A 27,345-nucleotide genomic window follows, 5' to 3' on the forward strand; every position below is an offset into this window, starting at 1 on the left:
AATGGACTGAGTCCATTTCAACATGGAATTCAATGGGAAAAGGATTCCTTTTCATACCCCTACTATCCAAGTGGGCATGGAGTTGGATATAAACCTGTGGCGAGCGTAGCGAGCCACCGAGCCCGAAGCGTGGCGAGCGTAGCGAGCCCCGCGAGGGGACACAGAATACCGTCCCCACGCGGGGCTCGCTTCGCTCGCCACGCTTCGGGCTCGGTGGCTCGCTACGCTCGCCACAGGTTTATATCCAACTCCATGCCCACTTGGATAGTAGGGGTATGAAAAGGACCCCTTTTTCCCATTGAATTCCATGTTAAAATGGACTCAGTCCATTTTAACATTGAATCCTATGGAAAAATCGGGTCATCGCATCGCATCGCATCGCATCTGATTGTATGCCTTAACTTAAGGCATACAATCAAAAAATCGGCAGCCCAGATACTACATAAGTACCGATATTTCCTTCATTACACTGCACACCCTGCATTCAATGTCATCCAGTTAGCTGTGCAGCACTGCTGATGTCACATTCACTGCAGGCACTCGCATATCTGGCCTACACACTGTCATTTCCTCAATATGTCATTCCGATTTGGCCGAAACTCAGTGTGTACTTTAGAGAATTGGTAATGCATGAGCAGGTGTAAATGAATGATAGGATTTTAGATCTTTATTTTCCTTAATGTGAATACTTGTATCATTTCTTTGTCTATGTAATATAAATGATTGTGTATTTGATTAACAGGGATTCAGAAATTGGTATTAGCAGGAAGAATGGGAGAAGCTATTGAAACTACACAACAGTTATACCCCAACCTGCTAGAGAGAAATCCTAATCTTTTCTTTACCCTAAAGTGAGTGTCCCTATTCTGATAACCTTGTGAGCCTGTATTTTATGTACACTTTCTACATAGTGATGTGCAGTATGCTCCATAAGAATAAGATATTATGCTGAAATTGCTATCTTTACACACCATGGTCTTTTCTACCACACTTTATTCCAGTGTTCTATTTAGATATACAAAATGCAAAACATATTATAGAAATGGCGGGAAAAGTGACTTCCATTCATGAACCATCATTGCTGCAAACAATGTTGCCTGGGAATGTTCAATAAGCATTAAACTATACTGGTCTATAAAATTGCTAGAATGAAAGCAACAACTATATAGGCAGAGAGAGCACAGAGAAGGTGCGGCACTCCAAAATAGAGTACTCAGGATGCAGGCATAGGAGAAATGTACAATACAATACTACAATAAAATAAGCATTGAAACATTGCTTCTGTGCTTGCATCCTAAGTATTCTGTTGTGTACCTTCGCTGTACAGCTAGGATTACGTGAGTAAAGTGGCTGTGTCGGACCCCCTATTACATATGTATAGAATAAAAATATAACTTTTAAGAAAAGGACACTCCTTAATAAACCAGGCGAGATGCAGGCTCAAAGTTATAACCTGTGTAATTCATGAGTGTCCTAGATTAAAGGGATAGTATGGTAAGCCTATTCAGTGGCGTCACTGTTCTATATCAGTCTGTAATTAGACCTCTTTTAAGTGGAGAACTGTGAAGTCTGTCCGTCCGATCCAGTGACGGACCTACACTTTTGGAACCCTGAAGTTTGAAATGTTATGTGTGCCCCTTCACAACCAGCAACAAAAGGGCAACTTCCAACAAGGTCCAATGGTCCCTGCTGCCCTTGCAAGGATTGTACACACTGCTAAGTGGCAGCAAAATGACCTTATTACGCACCGCCTTGTCCTGGGCACCTTCTCACCATTCATTGCTCCCAACCTCATTCCTAAAATGGGCACTCTCAGGATCCACCACTCCTGGGAATGCCACAAAGAGAAGTTCTGCAGGCCGTCGGGAATCATAGTTTAAAATGGATACAGATAGCACGCTATTTACAGAGCACAAATTACAAAGCGAGACTATGGCAAGTATTCAATGCCGCAGCGAGCGGCCGGCGAGGGGGTTAAACAGCGAGGATTGCTGAAAACCAGTGATCCTCGCTGTTTAACCCCCGCGCCGGCCGCTCGCTCTATTCAACGTTGTGGGGAAATCCTTGCTGTCACAGGACAGCGAGAATTCCCCAAAACAGCGAGACCCGCGGCTGCTGCAGAAAACTCGCAGTTTTTAGCCGCGGGTCTCGCTGATTCTGGAGCCGCATCTGCCAATTCTCCCTCGCTCAAAAAACGGAGCGAGGGGGAATTGGCGGATGCGGAGGCTGTGTTGAATGCTGTCAGGGTGAGTGCTGACAGCGAGCAGGAAGCCCTGCTCGCTGTCACCACTCGCAAACAGCATTGAATACCTGCCTATAACTCCTAACATATCCCGCATTACTAAGTGACACTCATCCACGCTGTACTATCAGCTAATATGCTGTACAAGAAGCCTGGTGGTCATGATGTTTTTGGTGATGAGCTATAACCATACAGTACATATAAACAAGGTAAAATGCACAAGTGAGATGAGTGATGATTCGATAACGAAAATAACCTTATTGTAACCCTAAAAGTGCCAACATCTCTGTGAAATGTGCAGAATATCCTGCTAAAAAATGCCAGCGTCGCTCACATTCATTATAGTTGCTGCAGGGTCAAGCTTGAGCTGTATTCAATCCCTGGTCCGACCTAAGCTTCGGAACGCTCCCAATGTACAGGAAGACTCTCCAGAGTCCTAAGCAACTTTTTCATTGTGGCAAAGTACTGGGACATATTGTGTGTTGGGTAGTAATATCTATATGTACACACCCAATATTTTTTATGTAGTCTGTAGCTCAGGGGTAGATGTATGAAGCAATGATAAAGGTGAAGAAGTGATAAAGTGCCTTGTACTTTATCACTGGCCAATCAGCTTCTGACTGTTAAGTTTCAGACTGGGTTTAAAAAGGGACAGTCAGGAGCTGATTGGCCGGTGATAAAGTACCAGGCACTTTATCACTTCTCCCTTATCACTTCTCCCTTATCGCTGCTTCGTACATCTACCCCTCAGTAACTTATAGATTGCAGCAATTTCACTGATACACACGTTTTTCTCCCAGGGAAAAAAATCAACACTGGGATTGAATAGGGGAATTGAATTTGCCCCCCAAAAAACTGGTGAAACCGGCAGTTTTTTCGCCTGGTGAAAATTTTAGTTCGGGATTGAATACGGCTCTTTTTGAGAAAAGAACCAAACGTAACTACAATTTCTGTGGCAGAGGTGTACCAGGTCTGAACATCTTAGCTATCCACTGAATAGGAACCGTTTGATTGGTTTAATTGGTTCTTAACCATATTTCTTGGAAATTGAAGCGCAACATGGAAGCCTCCACCCACAGGTAGTCTGTACTGCGCAGTGGGGATGTTTTTACATCTGTGTGCTACAGAAGCTTGGAGCAGCCATTATAGAGCGTTTTACACAGACGTCAGCAGGCTTTCACACTTGAAACTCTTAATTCATTGTGTTTTAATTCTAATGCTTAAACAGTATAGGAAACATTTTGAGTACAGTGATTGGTTCTATTTTACTCTTAAGCAGCCCATACACGCTGCGATGCGGGCTGTGCGTTCTGTGCTTTGAGGTGCGCGCTCCCGCGGCACCTCATCGCACAGTACAAAAAGTATGTGCTTGCACATACTTTTTGTACTTTGTTTTCATCACATTGCATGCACAATGCATACACAAGGCATGCACAGGCAATGCAATGCAATGTAATGTGATCTGTGCTTGTTAAGCACCAAGCTCATGTTCGGGTTTAATGTTGTCATGGTGGTAACATTACAGTAAAGTCTCATGAAGCTAAATCCAATTGATTGTTGTTACCACTATTTTATTATCTCTGTAATGTAGCCATTTTTCTTACAGGGTAAGACAGTTCATAGAAATGGTGAATGGGACAGACAGTGAGGTGAGATGCCTGGGAGGCCGCAGTCCTAAATCACAAGACAGTTACTCAGGTACAGTAGGTGACACAAAATGTATTTGTCTTCTTGGCCTGTTCTATTTATTACGGAGGAAATGCCATTTATAAGTGTATACACTGTAGAAATGACCATGGGTAATATTGTTTTATGAACAATTTTCACAATTTTGATCTGCATCATTATAAAGCTAATGCTGGTCACATAGGGGGGCTGGTTCCATTGCACAGTGCTACTGCCGGGCAACAGAATTCATACCCAGTAGGCCACACATGAAGCTTGGGCAGGATTCAGCCTGCAGTGCTAGGGCATTTCGGCTAGTTAGTACAGTATGAAGGTGACCTAACACACACATGAGGTTTTAGGCAATGTGGGATCATCTTCCGAATGCATTTACAAATGTCCAATAATCTATATATTTTTTTTTTTTGGACTACTTGCATAGTGCTGGCTTATGTATAAATCATTTACTGTGTGCTCACCACTATGGTGGCAATGACCATTTGTGAAATCTGGCATATATTTTTGCTGTGATTATTTATTTTAAATTCTGGTTGATTCCACAAAATGGTGTCCTCTACAAAGGGGCTTATTCAGGTAAGTAGGTTTCCATAGAAACCTTGCACACTATATTTCTGTGGAATATCTGGAATATTTATGGTACTAATCTAGAAATGTTTTCTGTACTGTAATTGCTATTTTCTATGCAAAAGCTCAGTGTGTAAGGTTGCTACACATTCCTACATATACTAGTTACCAGCTTATAATTTATCATTTGTAGCACAAGTCACATGATTAAGAAGGCATTGAATCTAGAAAATATACATTTTATTTCTAATGTCAATTTACGGCGAACCGCTGTGTTTTATTTCTTTTCTATCTCGTCATCAATTGACACTATACACACAAGTGCTATGTTCAGGGGCACAAACATTAGGCGGGTATTAGTGCAATTCCCTATTCTCTCTGCCAGTGTCCTTGATTTGCTGATTCCGTCCAAAAAATGATTGGGATTTTTAACTTGAGTTTTATGTTGTTCCCCGAGGGATCTTTGATGTTCACCGGTCAGCACTGGCAGAACTGGGAATCAGGCTGTAGGTGTATGGGCAGCATTATTCCATAGTTATCCACTACGTATCCACATATGAGACTGAAACAAAGATGTGCCTTTTCCCAAATACCTTTAATATAATAATTTTACGATTTAAAGTAACAGTAAATTACCACAACTAATGGATCGCCTAGGGTCTATCCAGTTAGCCCCGATAGCCAGCACTTACTGGGCATGCGAAACATAACCAACCCTTGGAGACCCTCTTTGCTGCGATTAAAATTTAAATCCCATATAATTGGGTAGCTTGATAATGACCATTGGCCTAATTTCACATATAGACCGGTTTTTTTTTTAGTTTTTTTTTTTAGGCAGATAAAGTAGCACAGTTTCATAGATACACACTTAAACTAATCAATAAATCTGTTTTAATTAGTTTATAATCTGATAATTTAACATTTTGTATTCTTTCAACTGTATTTAAAGGTTTTGCTTTATCTACATAGGTTCGGATAGCAATTGCAGTAATGGTGTAATATCAAACAAAGCTCACCAGTCCCACAGTCGTAGTAAGCACCAGCCTTCCAGCCTTAATGTAACAGAACTCAACAGTATAAACATGACGATATCCCAACAACTTAACAGCTACACCAGGTAAGGCGTTGTCAGCATAAGCAGTATGTCTGCTAGTAGCATTTGCTGGGAATTTGTGGTGTTCCTGCATAACAGCACGTTGGGGCAGATGTATTAAGCTTTAACAAGAGATAAAGCCAAGGGTGATAAGGAGAGATAAATGTCCAGCCAATCACCTGCTAACTGCCATGTTACAGCCTGTGTTTGAAAAAAGTCAGTAAGGAGCTGATTGGCTGGATGTTTATCTTTCCTTATCAGCCTTGCATTTATCTCTTGTTAAGGCTTAATACATCTGCCCCGTTGTACCTTATCTTGCTGGCAAACCCAGAGAGACCTCATAAGGAAGACCTATTACAGTATGTGTGTACAGATCATGTTTTGTATACCGTACACTGCTGTGGGATAAATATATAGGGCAGATAATAACTAGTGACCTTTCTAAGCATACATTGTCACTGACTTGTTTGTACAGCCAATAATGTGGACGGCTGCGTGTGTGGAATCAGTATTGCTGAACAGCAGATTCAGGAGTACAATTATTACCAAGAGGGAGTTTGCATGGACTGCAGCTTTCATGTACTGCTTCATCAAATGCTCATTTTGTTGCTAGGAAAATAGTGTAATATAAAGTATGTTTCTTCTACGATCCCCATGGCAGCCATAACATTGGGATGTATCCCTTTCCCCATAGATTAGACAGGAGTTTTTTCTCTAGGACCGCCCACCTTGGGTATAACAGCCTCCTCCTCCTTAGCCTCAGTGTCTTTTTTTCCTGTCTCCGTTAGAGAGGACAGAGTAGGAGTCAGTTACTTTACTTTCTAACAGGGCTACCTCTTATACCAGTGGGAAGGAGAGCTTGCGAGGGGGACCAGATTTATCTATACCCCTATGCACAACACCCGTTTTTTATGCCCAGTCAAATACCTGTCAGACACCAGTCTGGGTGCAGGAGCAGTGGATGAAGTCCGTTTCCAGCGGGACACAATCTACAGGCGCTGTGGTACAGGCGGCAGCAGGGCTGAGGTGATACAGGGACAGCGTGGTTAGCAAGCGGCAGTCCCAGCTGTAAGCCGCGACTGCACGCTGCGGGGATAGACACGCTAGGGCGGAAGTACGCGCGGCGTCTACTTCCGCCCAGAACAGCTCTAGTGCGCACTACAAACATGGCCCCCGGAAACACGGAGGGGAATGTTTGTTCCGCTCGGCCATCCTGAAAACGGCTGGCACAGTAAGGATAGAGTTAAGGCGCCATATTTAAACGCAGCATAACGCTGTGCTGGGCACACGCTGGACTGCAGAAACAATGGCTGAGATGGAAGTGCCTGATTCCCCTAAGCTGGATGGTGCCCCTATGAGGTAAGCCCTTAGTGTTTTTGGGGCATTAGATTGCTTTTATTTCTAGCTACTTAGTGTATTCATTGTTTCTTATAGTGTGCCTACAGAAGTTATCCCTGTGCCAAAGAAAAGGTTGTCTAAAAAGAAATACATTGAATCTAACTGCATGTCATGTGATAAGGTGTTCTCTGCGTGTCAAAACAAGTCACTATGTGAAGAATGTGAAACAAGACATAAGGAGCCCATAAAAGAAGTGCCAAAAAAATCAGAGCATACGGAGATACTAAAAGAACTGATGGCTTGGATGAAACAAAACTTTGTGTCTAAACATGAATTCGTCCAGTCACAGACAGCTAAGAGGTCTAGGTCTCAAGCTGGGCTGAGCCAAGAGGAGGGTTCATCCGGCATGGAGGAACCAGATAAAAATTCCACTGATGAGTCAGGAGAAATAGAGGAGGATAGAACCTTTAACCTGGATATAGTGGAGAGTGTTCTAAAGAACATATACAAGGCTATGAACTACCAAGAGGCTGCAAGTACCACTACGGGAAAAGACCCGCTATTTGAGGATAGATCAAAGAAGGGGAGGTCCTTCCCAGTGAATAAGGTAGTGAGGGAAATAATTGCTAAGGAGTGGGTAAATGTTGACAAGAAACTTACCCTTAGTAATAGAGTGGATAAAATGTATCCTTACAAGGATGAAGAATTCATGGCATGGTGCAAAATCCCTAAAGTGGACGCGGCGGTGGCGGAGCTCACGTCAAGGTCCACAATACCGGTGGAAGACGCTGCGGCCTTCAAGGATTCCATGGATAAGAAAGTGGAAACTGCCTTAAGAAAGGTACATACGGCATCTTCAGGGGCGCTTAGATCATCAGTCGCAATTGCCTCAGTATCCCGTGCTCTGAGACTCTGGGCAGCAAGCTTACATACGGATGTAGAAGATAAAATATCCAAAACATATATCCTACGTAGCTTGGAGATTATGCAAAAATCTATTGACTACCTGTGTGAAGCGTCACTGGACTCGGTGGCGTTTGCATCAAAATCCATGGCAGCCGGGATAACGGCAAGACGAGCACTATGGTTAAAACCCTGGAGTGCCGATGCAAGTTCCAAAAACAAACTTACAGCATTACCCTTTGAGGGAAACTATTTATTTGGGTCTAAACTTGACGCCATGATACAAAAACTGTCTGGCGGAAAATCGGTCCGGCTGCCACAGGATAGAAGGAATAGGTTTCCCTACCCGGGAACACCTAAACCGTCCTTTAAGGATGCAAGAAGCTACAGGCCTGGAAAGCCATACTATAGAAGAGGGAACCCTAATCTCTCCCGTCAGTCCTTTCGCCAGTCTTACCGAGGAAAATTTCAGTCGGACAGAGGTGGAAGGCTATGACTATCCACTAAACATCAAGATAGGTGCAAGACTGTTGAATTTCCCAGAAGTCTGGAAAAGAACGATTGGGGACAGATGGGTCCTGAATATAATTCAGAGGGGCTATTCAATAGAGTTTGCATGTCACCCAAGACAAGATCGGTTTTTAAAATCCAGAACACCAATATTGAAGGAAGAAAGAAGAGAGTTGAAAATAAAGATAGAGCAACTCTTAGAAATAAACGCCATAGAGGAAATTTCCAGGCTACAATACAAGAGAGGCTTCTACTCGAACTTATTTCTAGTGAAGAAACCCAATGGAGAATACAGGACAATCCTGGATCTAAGGGATCTCAACCTGAATATAAAAAAGATAAAATTCAGGATGGAAAGCCTGTCATCCATTCTAACTGGGATAAGGAAGGGAGCATTCCTAGCGTCAATAGACCTAAAGGACGCCTACTATCACATCCCAGTAAACAGATACCACAGAAGGTTCCTCAGGTTCGAAGTGTCAAACAGGCATTTCCAGTTCACTTGCCTGCCCTTTGGGCTAAGAACATCTCCGAGGGTCTTCACGAAGGTCCTAGTAACCTTGATTGCAGAGCTAAGGAAGCAGGGAGTCCTGATTTGGCCGTACCTGGACGATCTGCTAATCGTAGGGGATTCGGAAGTAGAAGTCCTACAAGGTCTAGAGTTGACACTATCTACACTAAGGAGACACGGCTGGGTAGTAAACGAAACCAAGAGCCACCTTCTACCAAGTCAGATTATTCAGTTCCTGGGGGTCCTGATAGACACTGTGAATTTCAACATTGCTCTATCACCAGAGAGATGTATAAGAATCCAGGAGATGATAGGAAAGGTCCTGTATTCGAAGAAGGTGACCTTCTTGATGGCCGTACAGTTGCTGGGCATGATGACGTCCTGCATAAGGGTTATACCTTGGGCCCAGGCAAATATGAGAGGGCTACAAGGGTGCCTGTTACCTCTGATCCGAAGAGGGTACGGGGACCATCAACTTATCACACTGAACGAATCAGTAAGAAGATCCATACTGTGGTGGACAAGGGATCTGGAGAAAAGAAGGGCCAGTCTAGAGAGTCCAAGATATGTGGTAGTAACTACAGATGCCAGTCTGACTGGTTGGGGAGCACATATGAAGAATGCATCAGTGCAAGGAATATGGTCCCTAGAAGAAACTATGAATTCCTCGAATGTAAGAGAACTTCAAGCAGTCTGGGAAGCACTAAGGCTACTGAAGAATTACATAGTGGGGAATCATGTCAGAATAATGTCGGACAACGTCACGGTGGTCTCACATATAAATCATCAGGGAGGCACCAGAAGCAGGAAACTGATGAGAATATCACAGGATATTATGATATGGGCGGAGAAATACCTTCTCTCGATTTCGGCTATTTACATACCAGGAAGGAGGAACGTAGTAGCAGATTTCCTGAGTCGCAAGCTACTAGATCCGGGAGAATGGGAACTGAACGAAGAGGTGTTCAGGGAGATTGTGCAGAGATTCGGACTCCCGGAAGTGGACCTGATGGCTACTTATGCCAACAAGAAGGTGAGGACATTCTGCTCAAGATATTATCATGCCCAAGCAGCAACATTGGATGCCTTCACGATCAGATGGCAATTCAAACTAGGGTACATATTCCCACCTTTTCCCCTGATAAACAAGGTGATAAAGAAGATACAAGAGGACAAGGCAGACCTAGTGGCAATCCTACCATACTGGCCACGGAGGGGCTGGTTCGCAAACGCCATGAGGCTATCAGTGCAGAAACCATGGGAACTACCCAACAGGCCGGACCTACTGACACAAGGCCCAGTACTACACTCAGAACCCGCGACATTATGTCTAAGGGCGTGGAGATTGAGCGGCAAATACTAAAGAAACATAATCTCTCTTCACAAGTTACAGACATGGTGTTGAAAGCCAGAAAAGATGTTTCTTCGCTAGCATACTACAGGACATGGATGAAATTCATCGAATGGGGACAGTTCTCAGGTGATTATGGTAAGATTTCAACTGGAGAGGTGTTACAGTTCCTCTTTGATGGATTTCTCTTAGGGCTGGCAACAGCCACCATTAAAGCTCAGGTATCAGCTTTAAGCGTTCTGCTAGACAGACCATTGGCGGAAGAAAAGGTGGTAAAGAGGTTCAGCAGAGCTATGAAGAGAGTAAGGCCCCCAATCAAGTCGATAGTAGCCCCTTGGGATTTGAACCTACTTCTTACAGTATTAGCCAAGCATCCATTTGAACCACTCATGGACATTCCACTCAAACTGCTTAACTGGAAAGTGGTCTTCCTCGTAGCAGTCACATCTGCAAGGAGAGTGAGTGAACTACAGGCGCTGTGGATCGAGGAACCCTATCTTATCGTGTTCCCAGACAGGGTGGTGCTGAGGACACACCCTCAGTTCTTACCTAAGGTAATCTCTAGGTTTCACCTTAATCAGGAGATAACCCTTCCTGAGTTTTACCCAAATCCTCAGAGTGATGAGGAGGAAATGTGGCATAACTTGGACCTAGTGAGGGCCATATCCATATACTTGGAAAGAACCAAGACATTTAGAACCTCCAAACACTTATTTGTAATTCCTGAAGGAATAAAGAAGGGAGGAGCACCTGTGAAGCAAACTATCTCTAGGTGGATAAGAGAAATGATCTTATTCGCCTACAAGAAAGAGAACAAGGTGGCACCTCCGATCGTACAGGCACACTCGACTCGGGCAGTCTCCACATCATGGGCAAATAAGGCGAAGGCATCAGTTACAGAGATCTGTAAAGCCGCTACCTGGTCGTCAGTCCATACATTTTCTAACCATTATGCACTCAACGTATCTACTGCCCACTTTGGGAACCACGTGTTGCAAGGAGCTATGTCAGCGGGATTGACATCGCCATAAGTAATTATATTACAGCTATCCCTCCCGTGTGGTGTACTTGGGTATGTCCCAATGTTATGGCTGCCATGGGGATCGTAGAAGAAAGAGCCGAATTATACTCACCGATAATTCCTTTTTCTTCCTAGAGATCCCATGGCAGCCACTTGTTGCCCTCCCGTGTTATTATTGTGTTTTTTCTCCAGGTTACGGAGACACTCAAAAGACACTGAGGCTAAGGAGGAGGAGGCTGTTATACCCAAGGTGGGCGGTCCTAGAGAAAAAACTCCTGTCTAATCTATGGGGAAAGGGATACATCCCAATGTTATGGCTGCCATGGGATCTCTAGGAAGAAAAAGGAATTATCGGTGAGTATAATTCGGCTCTTTTGTGTCCCCAGCAATGATGTAGAAATGGAGACCGATCACTATTCCAATGGTTTTGCAGCAGCCTCTTCTAATGGATTTCTGAATGGCAGCACAAAGCATGACAATGAATTGGAAGAATGTGACACGGAAATGGGTTTGATCTAATATTCATTACATTACAGAAATGAGTGATGGTTATGTTGTGTACTCAGAGCCTGATTCCGCGGTATATGCTAATGCATCTCAGCTGTGAATGTGTACGCAGTGCTGTGTAAGAATATACAAATGTCACTGCTTACTTATTTATAGTGAGACGCCAACTGCAGCAATGATGATCCCAGCGGCTGGGTACAAAGTTGCAGATCAGTCTATTATCAAAGTTGTGACTAGCCCTATGGATGCGCAGCATGGCAGCAAGAAGTAATATGCAGGCGCCATTGTGGATGTGTACAATCACAAGCGGTAACACCCCCAAAGCTGTTGTGACACATCTGTGTCTTTGTCCAAATCGTCTGTGTGTCGCGCCCCCCCCCCCCCCCCCCCCCATTACTTCCCATGACTGTCAATCCCTTTGCCATTGAAACCTCTTTGTGATCACTGTCACCAGACCATCCCGGGATATTATTGCTCAGTGCACTTTAGACTCATGTACAGACTGCCGATAATCACTCATTTGCAAAAAAAAAAAAAAAATCCGTACTCTGAATCAGGTTCTCTGTTCGCAGCACTTCCCATTTGCACGCCATTAACCAAGTTCAAAGCTTTCCACAATGAAATGCTATAATGTTCAGATTACTGTTTTACTGAGTGAGTAAAAGGAAGGAAAGGATAGTGTGATATGCATTGCAAATATTAAAGGGCTTCTTAAAATGCTTGTTGGTTTTTATGACTGACTAGTAAGCCTTGTTTTTGCATGTGTGAGAGTTAAAGAGATGTAGCTTAACTCGCTGCCAACAGATGGCAGTGTTTCGGAGACACACAAATGGACACTAGATAGATAGATAGATATATATATAGATAAGACTGGCAAATGCACATGCAACTAGAGTTTTAATTGTAACATATGAAATTTATCCGAAAATGTTATTGGACACCATTGCCTAAATGTGGGAATTTTCTCTAAGCAATCACACATCATTGGGGCTGTGGCCTGGTACTGCTACTTATGTCACCGTTGTTGCTGTGGGACTTGATGTTGATGAAGGCAGCTGGTCACAAAGTGCTGCTGCAATGCTGGGAGCCCAAGTACTTCCTGCCCCATCAGCAGGGCTATATACCAGGGACACCTGCATGTGTATAGTAGGCTGGTACCAAGGCATTCATTTCAAATTGGTTGATAGTTAGAAGCTACAGTTAACGAAGAAATAGTGAGAAGTGTTAATTATAGTTTTGTGAATGTTAGGAGATGCCTTTTCTTGTTTGATCCTTTTTTTTATTTTTATATAGTGGCCCCTTATATATTTACCAAATGCAATGGCCTGTGCTTTCTTTTAGGGAAACCTGTAGTCTCTGGGGGTGCATTATCATGCAGATGTGTTACATTTATTTATTTATTTATTTATTAACAGTTTCTTATATAGCGCATACAAATTCCGCAGCGCTGTACAGAGCATAGTTATGAGCAAACACAAAACAAAATTACATTACAAGACAGTTTAGGACAAGTACATGGTTAATACAGATAGTTACATCAGGGGACAGGACACTGAAGCAATTATCAGGGTGGCAGTGGTTTATATATTCTAAGAAAGGCACATGAGGAGAGAGGGCCCTGCCCGTGAGAGCTTACATTCTAAAGACATGACTAATATCCTTTTGTTGCAGAGGTGGATTCAACTCAGGTGAGACGCCAGCTGTGTGGAGGGAGCCAGGCCGCTGTGGAGCGAATGATCTGTTTCGGGCGAGAGCTACAGGCTATGAGCGAGCAACTAAGAAGAGAACGAGGAAAAAATGCCACTAACAAAAATATGTTAAAGGTATTTCATACTGTGCGAGCCGTGGATATGTCTCCCCATCCATCCAATATGTCACTATTCCACCAGAGATTCTATTGTTCTATTGATCTTACAGCTCTGGAAATCTGATATCTCTGCTGTTGGTAGATAGAACCTGTAGCAGGATGTACAGGGAGTTATGATATAATCTGTGTGTGTGTGTGTGTGTGTGTGTGTGTGTATGTGTATATATATATATTGTATACTATTGTGGTAGTATATATCTATCAAACCCCAAATCTCTGAAGCCTGCGCTAGATACTATATCCCCTACTAGTGGGATCTCCAAACACAAATACTACCACAATAGTGTAGCAGCGCCCAAATGAAACCATTGACCTTAATGCCTTTCACACCTTACATAAATATCAAGAAAGATTTTTTAACATGTATAAAACATTTATTAAAATCATAGAAAAGACTTTCACATTGATTCTTGATTTTAGGAGTTTTCTTAAGCCTTGTTAGAAAATCAATCTCCTAAAATCAAGAATCAATGTGAAAGTCTTTTCTATGATTTTAATAAATGTTTTATACATGTTAAAAAATCTTTCTTGATATTTATGTAAGGTGTGAAAGGCATTAAGGTCAATTGTTTCATTTGGGCGCTACTACACTATTGTGGTAGTATTTGTGTTTGGAGATCCCACTAGTAGGTGATATTGTTTTATAGCGACCACTAAATTAGCATCTAGCGCAGTCTTCAGAGATTTTGGGTTTGAGATATATATATATATATATATATATATATATATATATATATATATATATATATATATATATATATATATATATATATATATATATATATATATATATATATATATATATATATATATATATATATATATATATATATATATATAATTATCTCTACAGGAAGCTGTTTTACTTCTACAGTAATAAAACCTTTGAAGAGCGAGGAAGATTGGAATTTGGAATAGCATGACAGCACGCACAGATATTTATCAGCATTAGATAAGAGGCATAGCCCCTGTTGTCAGATGCGAATGTTTTCTGAAGAAATCCCTTTATTAAGACCCACAACTGTGTCTGCTGAATCTCTGTGAGTGCCGTCCAGCTATTTTGATCTCAATATTCCTGACTGCAGGAGGAGGTGACTGAGTACAGATTAGCTGTTTATCGTGAGTGCCGGTCGCTCTATCAGTCTCTCTCTCTATATATACAAGGACAAAAGAGTACACTTGCCAGGGCTTCTCTTCAAACTGCCTGTAGCAGGATTTGTAGTTCATTACTCACAGCATTACTAATGCTGTGAGTAATGAACTAATGCTAATGCCATTAGTACAAACTGATGTCAATGGCCAATGTTTAGGCCACACAAACCTTGCCTTCCTCAGGACCCCACCAGTGCAACACAAGAACAAGTGTACCGTGTTACACTGGTAGGGTCCTTCCACTTTATCACTTTGCAAGGGTTACATCGGCCCCAGAATTACAATAAACCTATCACATTGTTGTTATTGCCAGTTATTATATAGCGCACACATAGTCCGCAGCGCTTTACAGAGTATAGTTGAACATTCACATCAGTCCCTGCCACAGTGGAGCTTACAATCTATATTCCCTACCACATGTTCACACACCCACATTCATTCTAGGGTTAATTTTTGTTGGACAACAATTACCCTTCCAGTATATTTTTGGATTGGGGGAATAAATGGGAGTACCCGGACTAAACCCACGCAAGTACGGGAAGAATATACTGTACAAACTCCGCACAGTTAGGGCCATGGTTGGTATCAAACCCATGACCTCAGTGCTGTAATGCTAACCATTACACGTCCGTGCTGCACCCAATGTCAATATATCTGTGTTGACATGGTCCATGTGCAACATTGTGACTGTCAGCCAGATATACCACACAGCCTACTGGTTTTGTTTTATTCTATAATAATAATAATAATTAATGTATAAACATTTTATATATTTATCAATTGTATTTGTTTACCACTTTCACCAGGATGCATTTAGTCTACTGGCATATTCAGATCCCTGGAACAGCCCAGTGGGATACCAGCTTGATCCTATACAGAGGGAGCACGTGTGCTCATCTCTCAATAGTGCAATACTTGGTAAGTACATGATACCTGTCTGCTGTACTCTTTGAGTTGCCCTGACACAGTCCTGTATTTTCAAATGTAACTCCTAGTGTTGTCACTACATGTTGTAACTGCTGCCACTACATACACCATTCAGTTGGCGGGGCAAATATTGGATAGAGATAAAGTACCAACTGATCAGCTCACAGGCTAGATAAAAAAAAAAATAACATGCTGGTGTGCTGGTATTTTCTTTACTTTATCACTCTCCCAGGCTTAAGGGTTATACTGGTTGACACGCAAAGGCAAATTCACTCTCTAATGGACAAAACCATGTGCACTGGAGGGGGGGGGGCAGATGTAACATGTGCAGAGTGAGTTGGATTTGGGTGGGGTTTGTACTAATATCTATATTGCAGTGTAAAAATAAAGCCGCTAGTATTTGCCCTGCACAGAAACAAAATAACTCACCCAAATCTCACCCCCTCCTCTGCAGTGTGCATGGTTTTGTCCAATAGAGAGTGAATTTGCCTTTGTGTGTGAACCAGAATAACCCCCTTAGTACATATTCCCTAGGAATAATATGTTTTGAAAGGTTCCATTACTTAATGCTCTTTATTCTGTTTTCATTACCCAATCCCATGTCCCAGTCTGCGCTGCACAGTCACATGTATTGTAAACACAAAGTCCAATTTTATACACAGTAGTTTGTCATGTCTTGGCTGTTGCCATGGAAACAGTCTGGGAATGCTGCCAAATTCAATGTTACATTGTCCGTGTGTGATCTGAGCAGAAGACTGTTGTCTCTCCTCTCACAATGGGGGTTATTTTGGTTCACTCTTTCTGGCAGGGGGTAGATGTTACTTGTGCAGAGAGAATTAGATTTGGGTGGGGTTTTACTTCAAAGTGAGATCTATATTGCAGTGTAAAAATAAAGCAGTCAGTATTTTCCCTGCACAGAAACAAAATACCTCACCCAAATCTATTTCTCTCTGTACAAGTTACATCTGCCCCCTGAGGTACACATGGTTTTGTCCATCTAAGAAAGAACTTGCCAGAAGGAGTGAACCAGAATAAGGCCCCAATGGCCGTGTGTGATCTGAGCAGAAGACTGTTGTCTCTCCTCTCCTCTCACAATGTTACATTGACTGTACATTAATTATGTTAATGCATTGCATATATTGTATAGCTCCTACGCATAGATTTCCAGTGGTTCCCTTAGATAGTAGTTTGCATTTCAATGAATCTGGGGCTCCATTCAGGTCGGCTCGGTAAGCTGCAAACATCGCAACTTACTGAGCGCCTGAGATGCTGCCCGCAACCCCGCCGCCGATTCCCGTCGGTAACATGCGAGGGGATGTGTAATGAAAACACATCCCCTCGCATGCCTCCGCAGCAGCAGGAGAAATCATTCGATGGTCCCCGACCATCATATGATTTTCTCCTGCCTTCACAAATAGAATTCAGTGGAAACTAACTTTTATTTGCGTGCACCTGGACAGAGAAGGGGCGGGTAGCTGATGTCCTGTGTCATCAGCCGACCGTCCCCGGCCACCCCGTGTAACCATGGGAATGGCCATAAAACGCTGGGCGAGCCCGATTCCCCCTGCAACTAGAAGCCAGGCAAGTGTGTAACTCGCCGACTCCGTTCATTGCCGGGGTCTACAGATGGGCATATACGTGCTTGCGCAGACCCCTAAACATCGCAACGGAGCCAAATTTGCCCCATTTCAAATGAACATGTATTAGGATCCTGGTTTTCTAAAGTGCAAGAAATGACATTGTTATGAGTTTCACAACAAATATATCTATCTATCTATCTATCTATCTATCTATCTCTCTATATATATATCTATCTATCTATCTATATCTTTTATTCCTAGCAATTATTACTGAAAACCATCACGCAATCTCTACTTGCACATAGCTATGTTTCTTAACCATACTTTGTTTGTTTAATCCCATAGATATACACAACCTGCCAAAGCAGCCACCGCTCTCCCTGGCTTTAGAACAAGCTGCGCAGTGTTTAGAGATGATGGCCCACTCAGGCATTGGCTCCTGTGCATTTGCCAGGCTGGGCGATTACTTACATTAGCTATGCAGTAGAAGACGTCAATGTATACAGACTGTATGCAGTATGGGAATACTGTAAGACACATAGACCAGCTGTAGTTACTTGAAACTCTTATTTGTTTCAGTTATTACATTTGTAATGAGCACGTCTCTTATCATTGACTTTAAATAGCTTTTTTTTTTTAATTATTATTATTATTTCATTCACTTTTTAAGAGGATATTGCTATATAATTCTGGTTTGACATGCCGGTACTTATGTAGTATCTGGGCTGCCGATTTCTAAATCGGGTCGGATAGGGAGATCGCATCGCATCGCATGCGACCATGCGATTCGATGCGATGCGATGACCCGATTTTTCCATAGGAATCAATGTTAAAATGGACTGAGTCCATTTTAACATGGAATTCAATGGGAAAAATGGGTCCTTTTCATACCCCTACTATCCAAGTGGGCATGGAGTTGGATATAAACCTGTGGCGAGCGTAGCGAGCCACCGAGCCCGAAGCGTGGCGAGCGAAGCGAGCCCCGCGAGGGGACGAATACCGTCCCCTCGCGGGGCTCGCTTCGCTCGCCACGCTTCGGGCTCGGTGGCTCGCTACGCTCGCCACAGGTTTATATCCAACTCCATGCCCACTTGGATAGTAGGGGTATGAAAAGGACCCATTTTTCCATAGGAATCATTTTAACATTGATTCCTATGGAAAAATCGGGTCATCGCATCCGATATCGGATGCGATGCGATATCGCATCGCATCGCATCTGATTGTATGCCTTAACTTAAGGCATACAATCAAAAAATCGGCAGCCCAGATACTACATAAGTACCGACATGCCAGCAATATTTTGATTTGACTATATTAATCTATAACGTTAATCCTCTTCCAGTATGTGAGGTACAGTAAAGAATAAAATGATAAAAGATGCTAGTATACAAGCCGGATGCTTGCACCCTGGTCTTGTTCTTTTTCTTTCTTTTATTTGGGACGCATTATAGACACGTCACCACTGTGCTGCAAGAATTCAAGTGATTACAAGCTGCAGCCTAGCTTTTTCTTTGCAGTCTGTGGGCTCCAGATCTTTACTGGCCAAACTGTTATGTATCTATTGTGAACCTGCACGCACTGTGATTGATATCACAGGACATATGTAATACTTTACTGAGCAAGACTGCCAGTGTGCCAGTTGTGTATTTTCACTTGGCATGTCTAACATGTAGACATCAATCTGCTTCTAGTTCATCGATTTTCTTACAAAGGGCACCATCAAAAAGTTTAAGACATCTTGTGTAGACTGCAGAATACCCCACCTATGTCGTGAAACTTGAATAGCCCAGGAAAGGAGTGTTTTTGTTTTTCTTAATATGCACCTGAACTCTAGTCCTAGGACGCGTTGATACGGCCAGCTTCAGCATTTGTACTCGCTATGGGCTGTGTCATTGGTTTTTTTCCTGTTGTGTGATAACCTCTTTATTGTAACATGTCAGCACAACATGTGACGTGGAGAATTCTACACGGCTCCGCCCGTGAGAGGACAGCTTCTTCACATTATATTAAATAGGGATTGGTGTGTCTTTAATCATTTATTTATAGAAAAGAACCAAATATTTAGTCTATTTCTAGGTATCTTAATTTCACCTTTGTACACTTTAATTTTTAAGTGCTAAAATATTGAGAAAAAAAAATGTAACTGTACTTAAATTAATCTGCCAATAAAAATTTAATTCGGAAACTAATGTAATGTCTTTTTCTAAATTGAATGGGAATCTTTCAACAGCATTTATAGAATGTCCCTTTTTAAGATTGTAAACTGTGTATCCTAAAGACCATATATATGTTGTGGAGCATTTCCTGCTGAATAAAACATGTTTCATCAATGTGTGTGAAATGGTTTATTGTATAGGCTAAAATTCAATTAATTGGCATGTGTGCGTGTGAAATTTGCTTGAAGTATCTGTCTACAACATGAAGTTACTGGAGCCATACTAGCCAGTAGGTAGGTAGAAGGACTGGTTCAAGTTGTGTACTGCCGGCATCTGCCGTGTACAGTACATACCCCAATCCATCCTCTACCATACAAATAACTTCAGTGGTAACCCTACTGTCCGTAGCCCTACACGGCCAAGCACATTCAAGCCCTCTGTAGCTATCTGCTCTCACCACCTATTCTATTCTCCCTCTATCTATTTATTTATTAACAGTTTCTTAAATAGCAGTACGGATGGTGTAATGGTTAGCATTACTGCCTCGCACCGCTGAGGTGATGGGTTCGATTCCCACCATGGCTCTAACTCTGCAGAGTTTGTATATTCTCCCCGTACTTGCGCGGGTTTCCTCTGGGTACTCCGGTTTCCTCCCACAGACTAAAAATATGCTGGTAGGTTATTTGTCTCCTAACAAAATGAACCCTAGAATGTCTGTGTGCATGTATATGTGGTAGGGAATATAGATTGTAAGCTCCATTGGGACAGGGACTGATGTGAATGTTGAAATATTCTCAGTAAAGCGCTGTGGAATAGGTGTGCGATATATAAGAAACTGATAATAAATATAGGGCAGCATATTCTGTTGTGCTATGGGGTACGTGGACCCCTACGAGGGAAAATAGCCCGTGAAAGTCTTGATTTCATCTGTTGAAATCCTGACTGTCGGTGGCTCATCCGGCACCCCATATTTGTGGCTTTGTAAAATAGCATTATTGAGTGCCGATCAGGTTTTTGGGTTATCCATGTTGCTTTGGTCACAAGGGGCACTGTTCTATTAAAGAAGATTAAATCAAGGGGATGCGGTCAACAGGCAAAAGGTTGACACAACAAAGAAGTAGACATGCATTATGTGGACATGGTCAAAAGGTCAATGCAAGCAATAGGACAATATGGGAAAGGTCAACATGAGTTTTTTTTAAATGTTTTAAATTATTATTTTTTTTTAAAGCTTTAGACTTGTAAGTACACTTTTTTGCATTCACATTTTTATGGGATATTTTGAATGGTTTCCACTAGGATACTTCCTAACCATTTCTGACCACAACTTCCCCATGTTTTTTTTTTTTTTTTATCAATATCTAACCGTATTTCATGTTTTCCCCCATCCTTCTCTAATATCTCAGTCATTGTCCCCTGCATTTGTGAGGAATAAGCATCCCTCCAGCTGCTGAGGAACTATGCATCCCAGCATTCTGATAGTATAACTGGTGGGTGTGGTATAACACCTAGACGGTCGGAATCCCGACTGTGGGGACCCAGACAGCGGGGGGAGCACCACAAAGGTGGCGACCCTTGCGGGCTCGCTACCTATTTTATTCTCCCTCTATGGGGGGGGAGGGCGCCTGTCTGCCGGGCTCTTAGTAGTCGGGATTTTGACTACCGGTCAGTCACCCGGCACCCAAACTGGCAGGGCATACTAGGATGTGTAGTCCCACAGTATCTGGTATGTATGGTCAGCAACTTGCTGTGATAGCAGTATATACTGTATATTATATGCAATAGTATTTTTCATGATTCCTGTGGAGTACATTAAAATAGAGCATAACTGCAACATTTTCCCCCACTGTGTGTTGTGCAGTAGGATGCTGCTAGTGAGTGCATAGGTTGCATTCTAATAAACTTGGCTTCAAGCTCCCTTAGACATTGAACATCTGTTCAGTCTGTAAGATGACTGGTTCTCTTTAATAAATAATAAAAGCAGCTTTCTACATCGCTGGAGATCTGATCTATTGTGTACTTGAGAATCCCTGGGTGTTCAAGGTCAGCTATGGCAAACTATGGAAGATTACCTGACTACCACACTATATATAGACACTGTACCACCTGCAGCATTCTATATCCATACCAACAACTAGTTGTAGTGTGCTTGTTAGACCAGCAGTGCTATTACAGAGCAAGTCTTTAATATACAGCTCAATGTTACAGATGACCAGGTAGAGTGACTGGAACATGGATACAATTTGTGACTAAACCCAGAAGTAAAACAAAATAAGCAGAGGGGCATTTATTAAGCTGGGTACACACACAAAGATTTATCTGTTCAATCTGTCTAGAGGGAACAAAAACCTGGAAATTACAATCGATCAATTGCTCTCAAACACTGGAAAATGGATACAAATGATTGCTTGGTTTAATTTGGTAAAGCAAACAACTTTAACCAATATTTCTGAATTACTATTAATTGTTTTTGAGCATTTGGGTGCAAATGGTTGAATCTCATACTGTATGCTCTCATATGTTGCCAGATTTTTGTTCATGCCAGATAGATTGGACAGATAAATCTGGACTTGCATACCCAGCATTACATCAGCTTGTCTAATGAAGGATATTTAAACGATCTCTGCACATTTATACTGGATTGTGGCCACCAGCCAGGCATATTTCAATGCAATCTAGAAGAATTTTGTATGTAAACTAGGTAGTAATAGCCTAGAATACAAATATTTATTGGAATGACATATAGTTGTCTAGTATGTCACTCTGATTGCAGCCACTACATAAGATATTCTGTGAGACATATTTATGTATGCTGTATGTAAGGTGGGTACACATTACTGCTACCGTCAGAACAGGGTGTTTTTCATGTCCAATGATATTGTTAGTACATAATATTGATTTTAAGAGTATACCCCTCTCAAACAGGAATTATCTCAACATGGAGGCAGGAAAATAATGCTGTACAATGGTAGTCATGCCTGCACTGTCCACTAGGTTTTCTGCCACCCTCACAAGTCCCAATAACAAGGGTAATTGGGTTACAAGGGTACTCAAATACAAAGACGTTTCTGGAAGTATCTTTATTTTCTTCAGACCCAGAAAAGGAGAATACTGTTTTTAGTTGATGCCTCCTAGAAATATATCTCATCGACCATTTAAGAGGCTCCGAATCCGATGCCCCTACTCCTCCACTCTTGTTTAGGCAGACCTTCGCCACTCCGATCAAGTGTACAGAATAGTACTGGAGTCTGCAACCAGAGCGATAACTAATATAGTGTTCCCCTCTACCGTGGGGGTTATGAATCAAAAGATCATGCACATACAGCTTTTTCTCACACAATTCTATTGTCCCACATCTGTAACTTTATATGTGTTTAAAGTGAATGTGCAGTTACATTTCAGTGCAGGATCTCTTTCAGAGGCAATTCAGTGAATAAGTAATGTAAATAAAATGCACTAGACCAGGCCTGGCCAACCTGTGGCTCTCCAGATGTTGTGAAACTACAAATCCCATCATGCCTTGCTACAGGTTTCCTATAAGGTAGTGTTGAAACTGTGGCAAAGCATGCTGGGATTTGTCATTTCACAAGATCTGGAGAGCCACAGGTTGGCCAGGCCTGCACTAGACCTTTTGGGGTGTATCATGCTGTATGGCTCATGAAGGCTAGGCACATGAAACCAGTTTCATTTAAAATTCCCTGATAAAGACATTGCTACTGGGCAAATCTGCAGAGCCCTGTGAATACCCACCATGTATGAGTAAGCCTGACCTTTTAAAAATCATGATCCACCCATCAAGGGTGCCCGCTATCCCCACTAATGTTTGTCCTCGCGATTGAACCCCTAGCGGATGCGATCAGATCAACCCCCGAAATAGAATGCCCATATCTATTTAGTCGCTCATACAAGATCTCCTTATTCGCAGATGATGTTCTTCTCACCATCGCCAACCCTCCCACCTCCCTGACTGCCCTTCATAAGATTCTACATATGTATTCTTCAGTTTCTTACTATAAATTAAATAGCTCCAAAACGGAGGCTCTACCCATAAATATACCGGCAAACACCCTAGCAGAATTAAAACTAAACTATGACTACTCATGGCAGACCGATAGTCTAAAGTACCTAGGTATCCACATCACCCCTAAAGTATCGGATATAATCGCCGCTAACTATCTCCCACTACTACATAAATTCTCCCAGATGACTAATGAATGGATGCTTCTAGAGACCTCGTGGCTCGGTCGAATTTCAGCCCTAAAAATGATTCTACTCCCTAAGTTACTCTATCTTTTTAGAACTATTCCTATCCTCCTCCCAAAACATTTGCTAACTAAATTTAATACAGCATTTTCAAAATATATTTGGAGAGGTGAAAAACCTGGACTAGCCAGAAGCAAAATGTGCCTCCCTAAATCGAAGGGAGGACTGGCTTTACCAGATCTCCTTTCATACCAAATAGCATGTATTTAAGCTCCACTTCATGATTGGTTTGTAAACAGCGATATTAAACCGTGGGTCCTCCTGGAGAGAGGAATCCTGTCCCCAATTGAACTCACTGACGTCTTGTGGCTCACCCCATCAGAATCTCCAAATGCTATTGAACATTCCTCCATCCTACTATCCACTAGACGCTCCTGGCTAACACTGGTATCGACAGTACCGGAAATCTCTCTCCCTTCCCCCGACTTATCCGTGGCGGGAATAGACCATATGATTCCAAATTTATCACTGGACCACTGGATCTCCCAGGGCATTTCAACACTGGGAACTATCCCCCCCCCCCCCCCCCCCCCCAATACCCAAATACATCCTTCATAGACTTAATAGAACAAACACCAAGGACTCCATCACCTGGTGGTACAATGCACTCACGGACCCGCAGCACCCTGTTAAAACACGCTCCCAATGTAAATGGGAGCATGATCTTACGAGCTCTCTATCTGATGATGACTGGAAAACCATCTTCCACAACTGTTTCCATATCTCCAAATGTCAGTCCCATACAGAACAATTCTACAAACTGGTACACAGGCTATATCTAACTCCGGCCCTCCTCCACTCAATTTGGCCATCCTCCCCCAACACATGTTGGAGACAATATGGAGGAGTGGGAACACTACTCCATATATTCTGGTCTTGCCCTAAAGTGAAGGGGATGTGGACTAGGATATTCACATTGCTTTCAGATGTCTCCGGTGTCCCCATATCTTCACACCCAAAAATAGCTATATGACATTTGTTCCCGGATTTTGTCCCTAAAGATACCCATTATGTTCTCGGCCATACCCATTATGTTCTCGGCCATATCCTAATATCGGCCAAGCTGTTTCTGGCCAGTCACTGGTGGACTCCTCTGGTTCCTACGACCCTAACTATCGAAGAAGCGGTCCATAACCACTTCCGACTTGAAACGGAGGGTTCCGCCTGCGTTACTTCCTCTACAGCAAAGTGGACGGCCTGGCTCGCTTATAAAATAGCGAAGGCTTAAACATACACTTCAGAAAGAGCTATCCGCACACACACAATTTCTGCATTCTTTCTAGAGTCAACTATAGTTAAAAGTGGAATTCCACTGAAGACTTCTGTATTGTTATAACCATATGTCTGTACCGATTGTATATTTATTACTTGTTATTGCAAGTTGTAAAGTGTTGTTGTCGTCGTCCCCCTCTTTTTCATTCTGTACACCCCCCCCCCCCCCCCTCAGCGGTCTATTCGACACGCTCTTGAAAAAAATAAAAAATCATGATCGAGGTTTACCCTAAAAAGGACTCCCAGAAAACAGCCAGCTACCACATACAAGTGCCAGCTTCCTGTCAAGTTGAGATGGGTTTGCAAATAGAGGAATCGCTGATTTGTTGGTTTTTCTACATGCATGTGCGCTGAGCCTTACCCATGCAGCCATTCGGTAAATGATCCCCTTACGAATACGCCGATCATCGATCAGGTCTAAAATAGCCCTTATTGACTTAACACATGCTCATATAGGTAGCAGCATTAGTTTGCCACGAGTGTCTCATATTTTTGCAGTGTCTAACTTAAATCAGCATGAGCAACTTATAAGTGTACCACATAGTTTGCCATGGTGCCTCGCTACACTATTACATTTTCACTTTATGCCCACTTGTATAGTAAAGTATGGAAAACCACCTAAAAAAAACCATGAAGAACTCACGTCAACCTAATACCAAGTCGACCTAATGTCCACATCCTGTACTTAGATAAGAGTCGACCACATTGCACGCAGCCTATCCACCTACTAGGAACCTATACAGCTCGTGTCTCTGTAATATAACTAGCGTAGCTGCATACAGTAGTTGTCCGAACATATGTTAGATGTGCAGGAGACAAGTGCACTTTAATGTAACAAACGTTTTATCCTCAATTTCTATTATCTCTTCTAAAAAAGGGATTTTTGTAAGAACTTACCGTTCGAATCCCTTTCTCTGATATGGTCCTGGTGACACAGCTTCACATTGGGATGTAGGAGGGTCCGCAGGAGCCAGGCACCTATCCTAAAGCTTTTGGAGGGTAGGCTCCTCCCCTACTGCATCCCAGACTCCTCAGTTCAATCTTTCAAAGCCACTGGAATACATTAACTCAGTACAAACAACTGCACATATTATATGCACAATTTTAAATTTAACTTTTCAACCAATTATAACATGAAACATCATGAACACTGGCATACTTACTGAGCGTAAGGGAGGGATCGCTGTGTCACCAGGACCATATCAGAGAAAGGGATTCGAACGGTAAGTTCTTACAAAAATCCCTTTTTCTCTTTCAATGGTCCTGGTGACACAGCTTCACATTGGGACGTTCCAGAGCCGGTCCTTTTGGGTGGGTACGCTCAGGTCTGCAGTATTCATCACTGCTCGCCCGAATGATGCGTCCACCGACGCGAACTCATGGAACCTATCGAATTTGGCAAAATTATGAACAGATGACCAAGTGGCAGCGCTGCAAAACCTGCTCAGCTGTTGCCCCATGTCGAACCGCCCAAGAGGTGGCAACCGACCTGGTGGTATGCGCATTATCCTGGCCGGTACAGGCCTACCAACTTTTGTATATGCAAACGCAATAACAGAGCGCAACCACCGAACAATGGTCTGCTTAGAAGCAGGCCAACTAAGTTTGTGTATGTCATACAAAACCAGTAAAGTATCAGTCTTTCTGACACTCTTAACTCTGTCCACATAAACGCGCAAGACGCGCACAACATCCAAATTCCTCAATTTGTCCCTTTTCCTAACAACCCTCTGGGGGTTGAAACACAGGCAGAACAATCTCCTGATTTAGAAGAAAAACAGAGACTACTTTTGGTAAAAATCTAGGGATACTGCCCGAAAGGCAGCCCTATCATCATGACATATATGGGAGGAAGACTTGTAGAACAAAGCAATCAACTCCGATATTTTTTTTTTTTTTTTTTCTTGACGCCACTGCCAACAAAATTACCAGCTTCCCTGAAAGGAAACTAAGGTCAACCGACCTTAACGGCTCAAAAGGCGCCTCTTTAAGGTACTCCAGAGCCAGAGATAATTCCCCTGGCGCTACTGGTTGGTTGTAGGGAGGTTTCAATAGATAAACCCCCTGCAGGAAGGTCTGTACTTCTGGTTCTAACGCAATCCTTCTTTGGAAAGAAAAATTGACACGGTCGAGATATGTACTCCGCGTGACTGAAGGCCTAACCCAGAGGAAAGGCCCTCCTGTAAAAAACTCCAACAATTTAGCCATTTTAAATCTCGATGTGCGTGACCTCTGTCTTACACACCACCAAATATAGGTCTTCCAGGCCCCAAAATAATTTACAGAAGACACTGACTTTCTGGCTTTCCTCATTGCGTTAACCGCCTCTGAGAATTCTATATTCCTCAAAATGGCGTTTTCAACAGCCAGACCGTCAAAACTAATCGAGCTGAATCCAGCTG

The 27,345-nt window shown here is 42.6% G+C and overlaps 1 protein-coding gene across 1 annotated transcript in view; it reads left to right on the plus strand.

Annotated features, from left to right (window-relative positions):
* Positions 1–18,142, plus strand: part of RANBP9 (RAN binding protein 9) — a 72,384-nt gene extending 54,242 nt beyond the window's left edge. Inside the window, exons 8-14 of the mRNA XM_083187894.1 lie at positions 743–851; positions 3,849–3,940; positions 5,462–5,609; positions 11,606–11,727; positions 13,398–13,549; positions 15,552–15,663; positions 17,598–18,142. Of these exons, the coding sequence (XP_083044020.1) occupies positions 743–851; positions 3,849–3,940; positions 5,462–5,609; positions 11,606–11,727; positions 13,398–13,549; positions 15,552–15,663; positions 17,598–17,728 (866 nt within the window). The 3' untranslated portion in view covers positions 17,729–18,142. The remainder of the gene's footprint in view (positions 1–742; positions 852–3,848; positions 3,941–5,461; positions 5,610–11,605; positions 11,728–13,397; positions 13,550–15,551; positions 15,664–17,597) is intronic.
* The last annotated feature ends 9,203 nt before the right edge of the window (positions 18,143–27,345 follow it).

This window comes from Crinia signifera, chromosome 5 (genome assembly GCF_055691185.1).
Source record: "Crinia signifera chromosome 5, ASM5569118v1, whole genome shotgun sequence".
In the NCBI taxonomy this organism is placed as follows: Eukaryota; Metazoa; Chordata; class Amphibia; order Anura; family Myobatrachidae; genus Crinia; species Crinia signifera.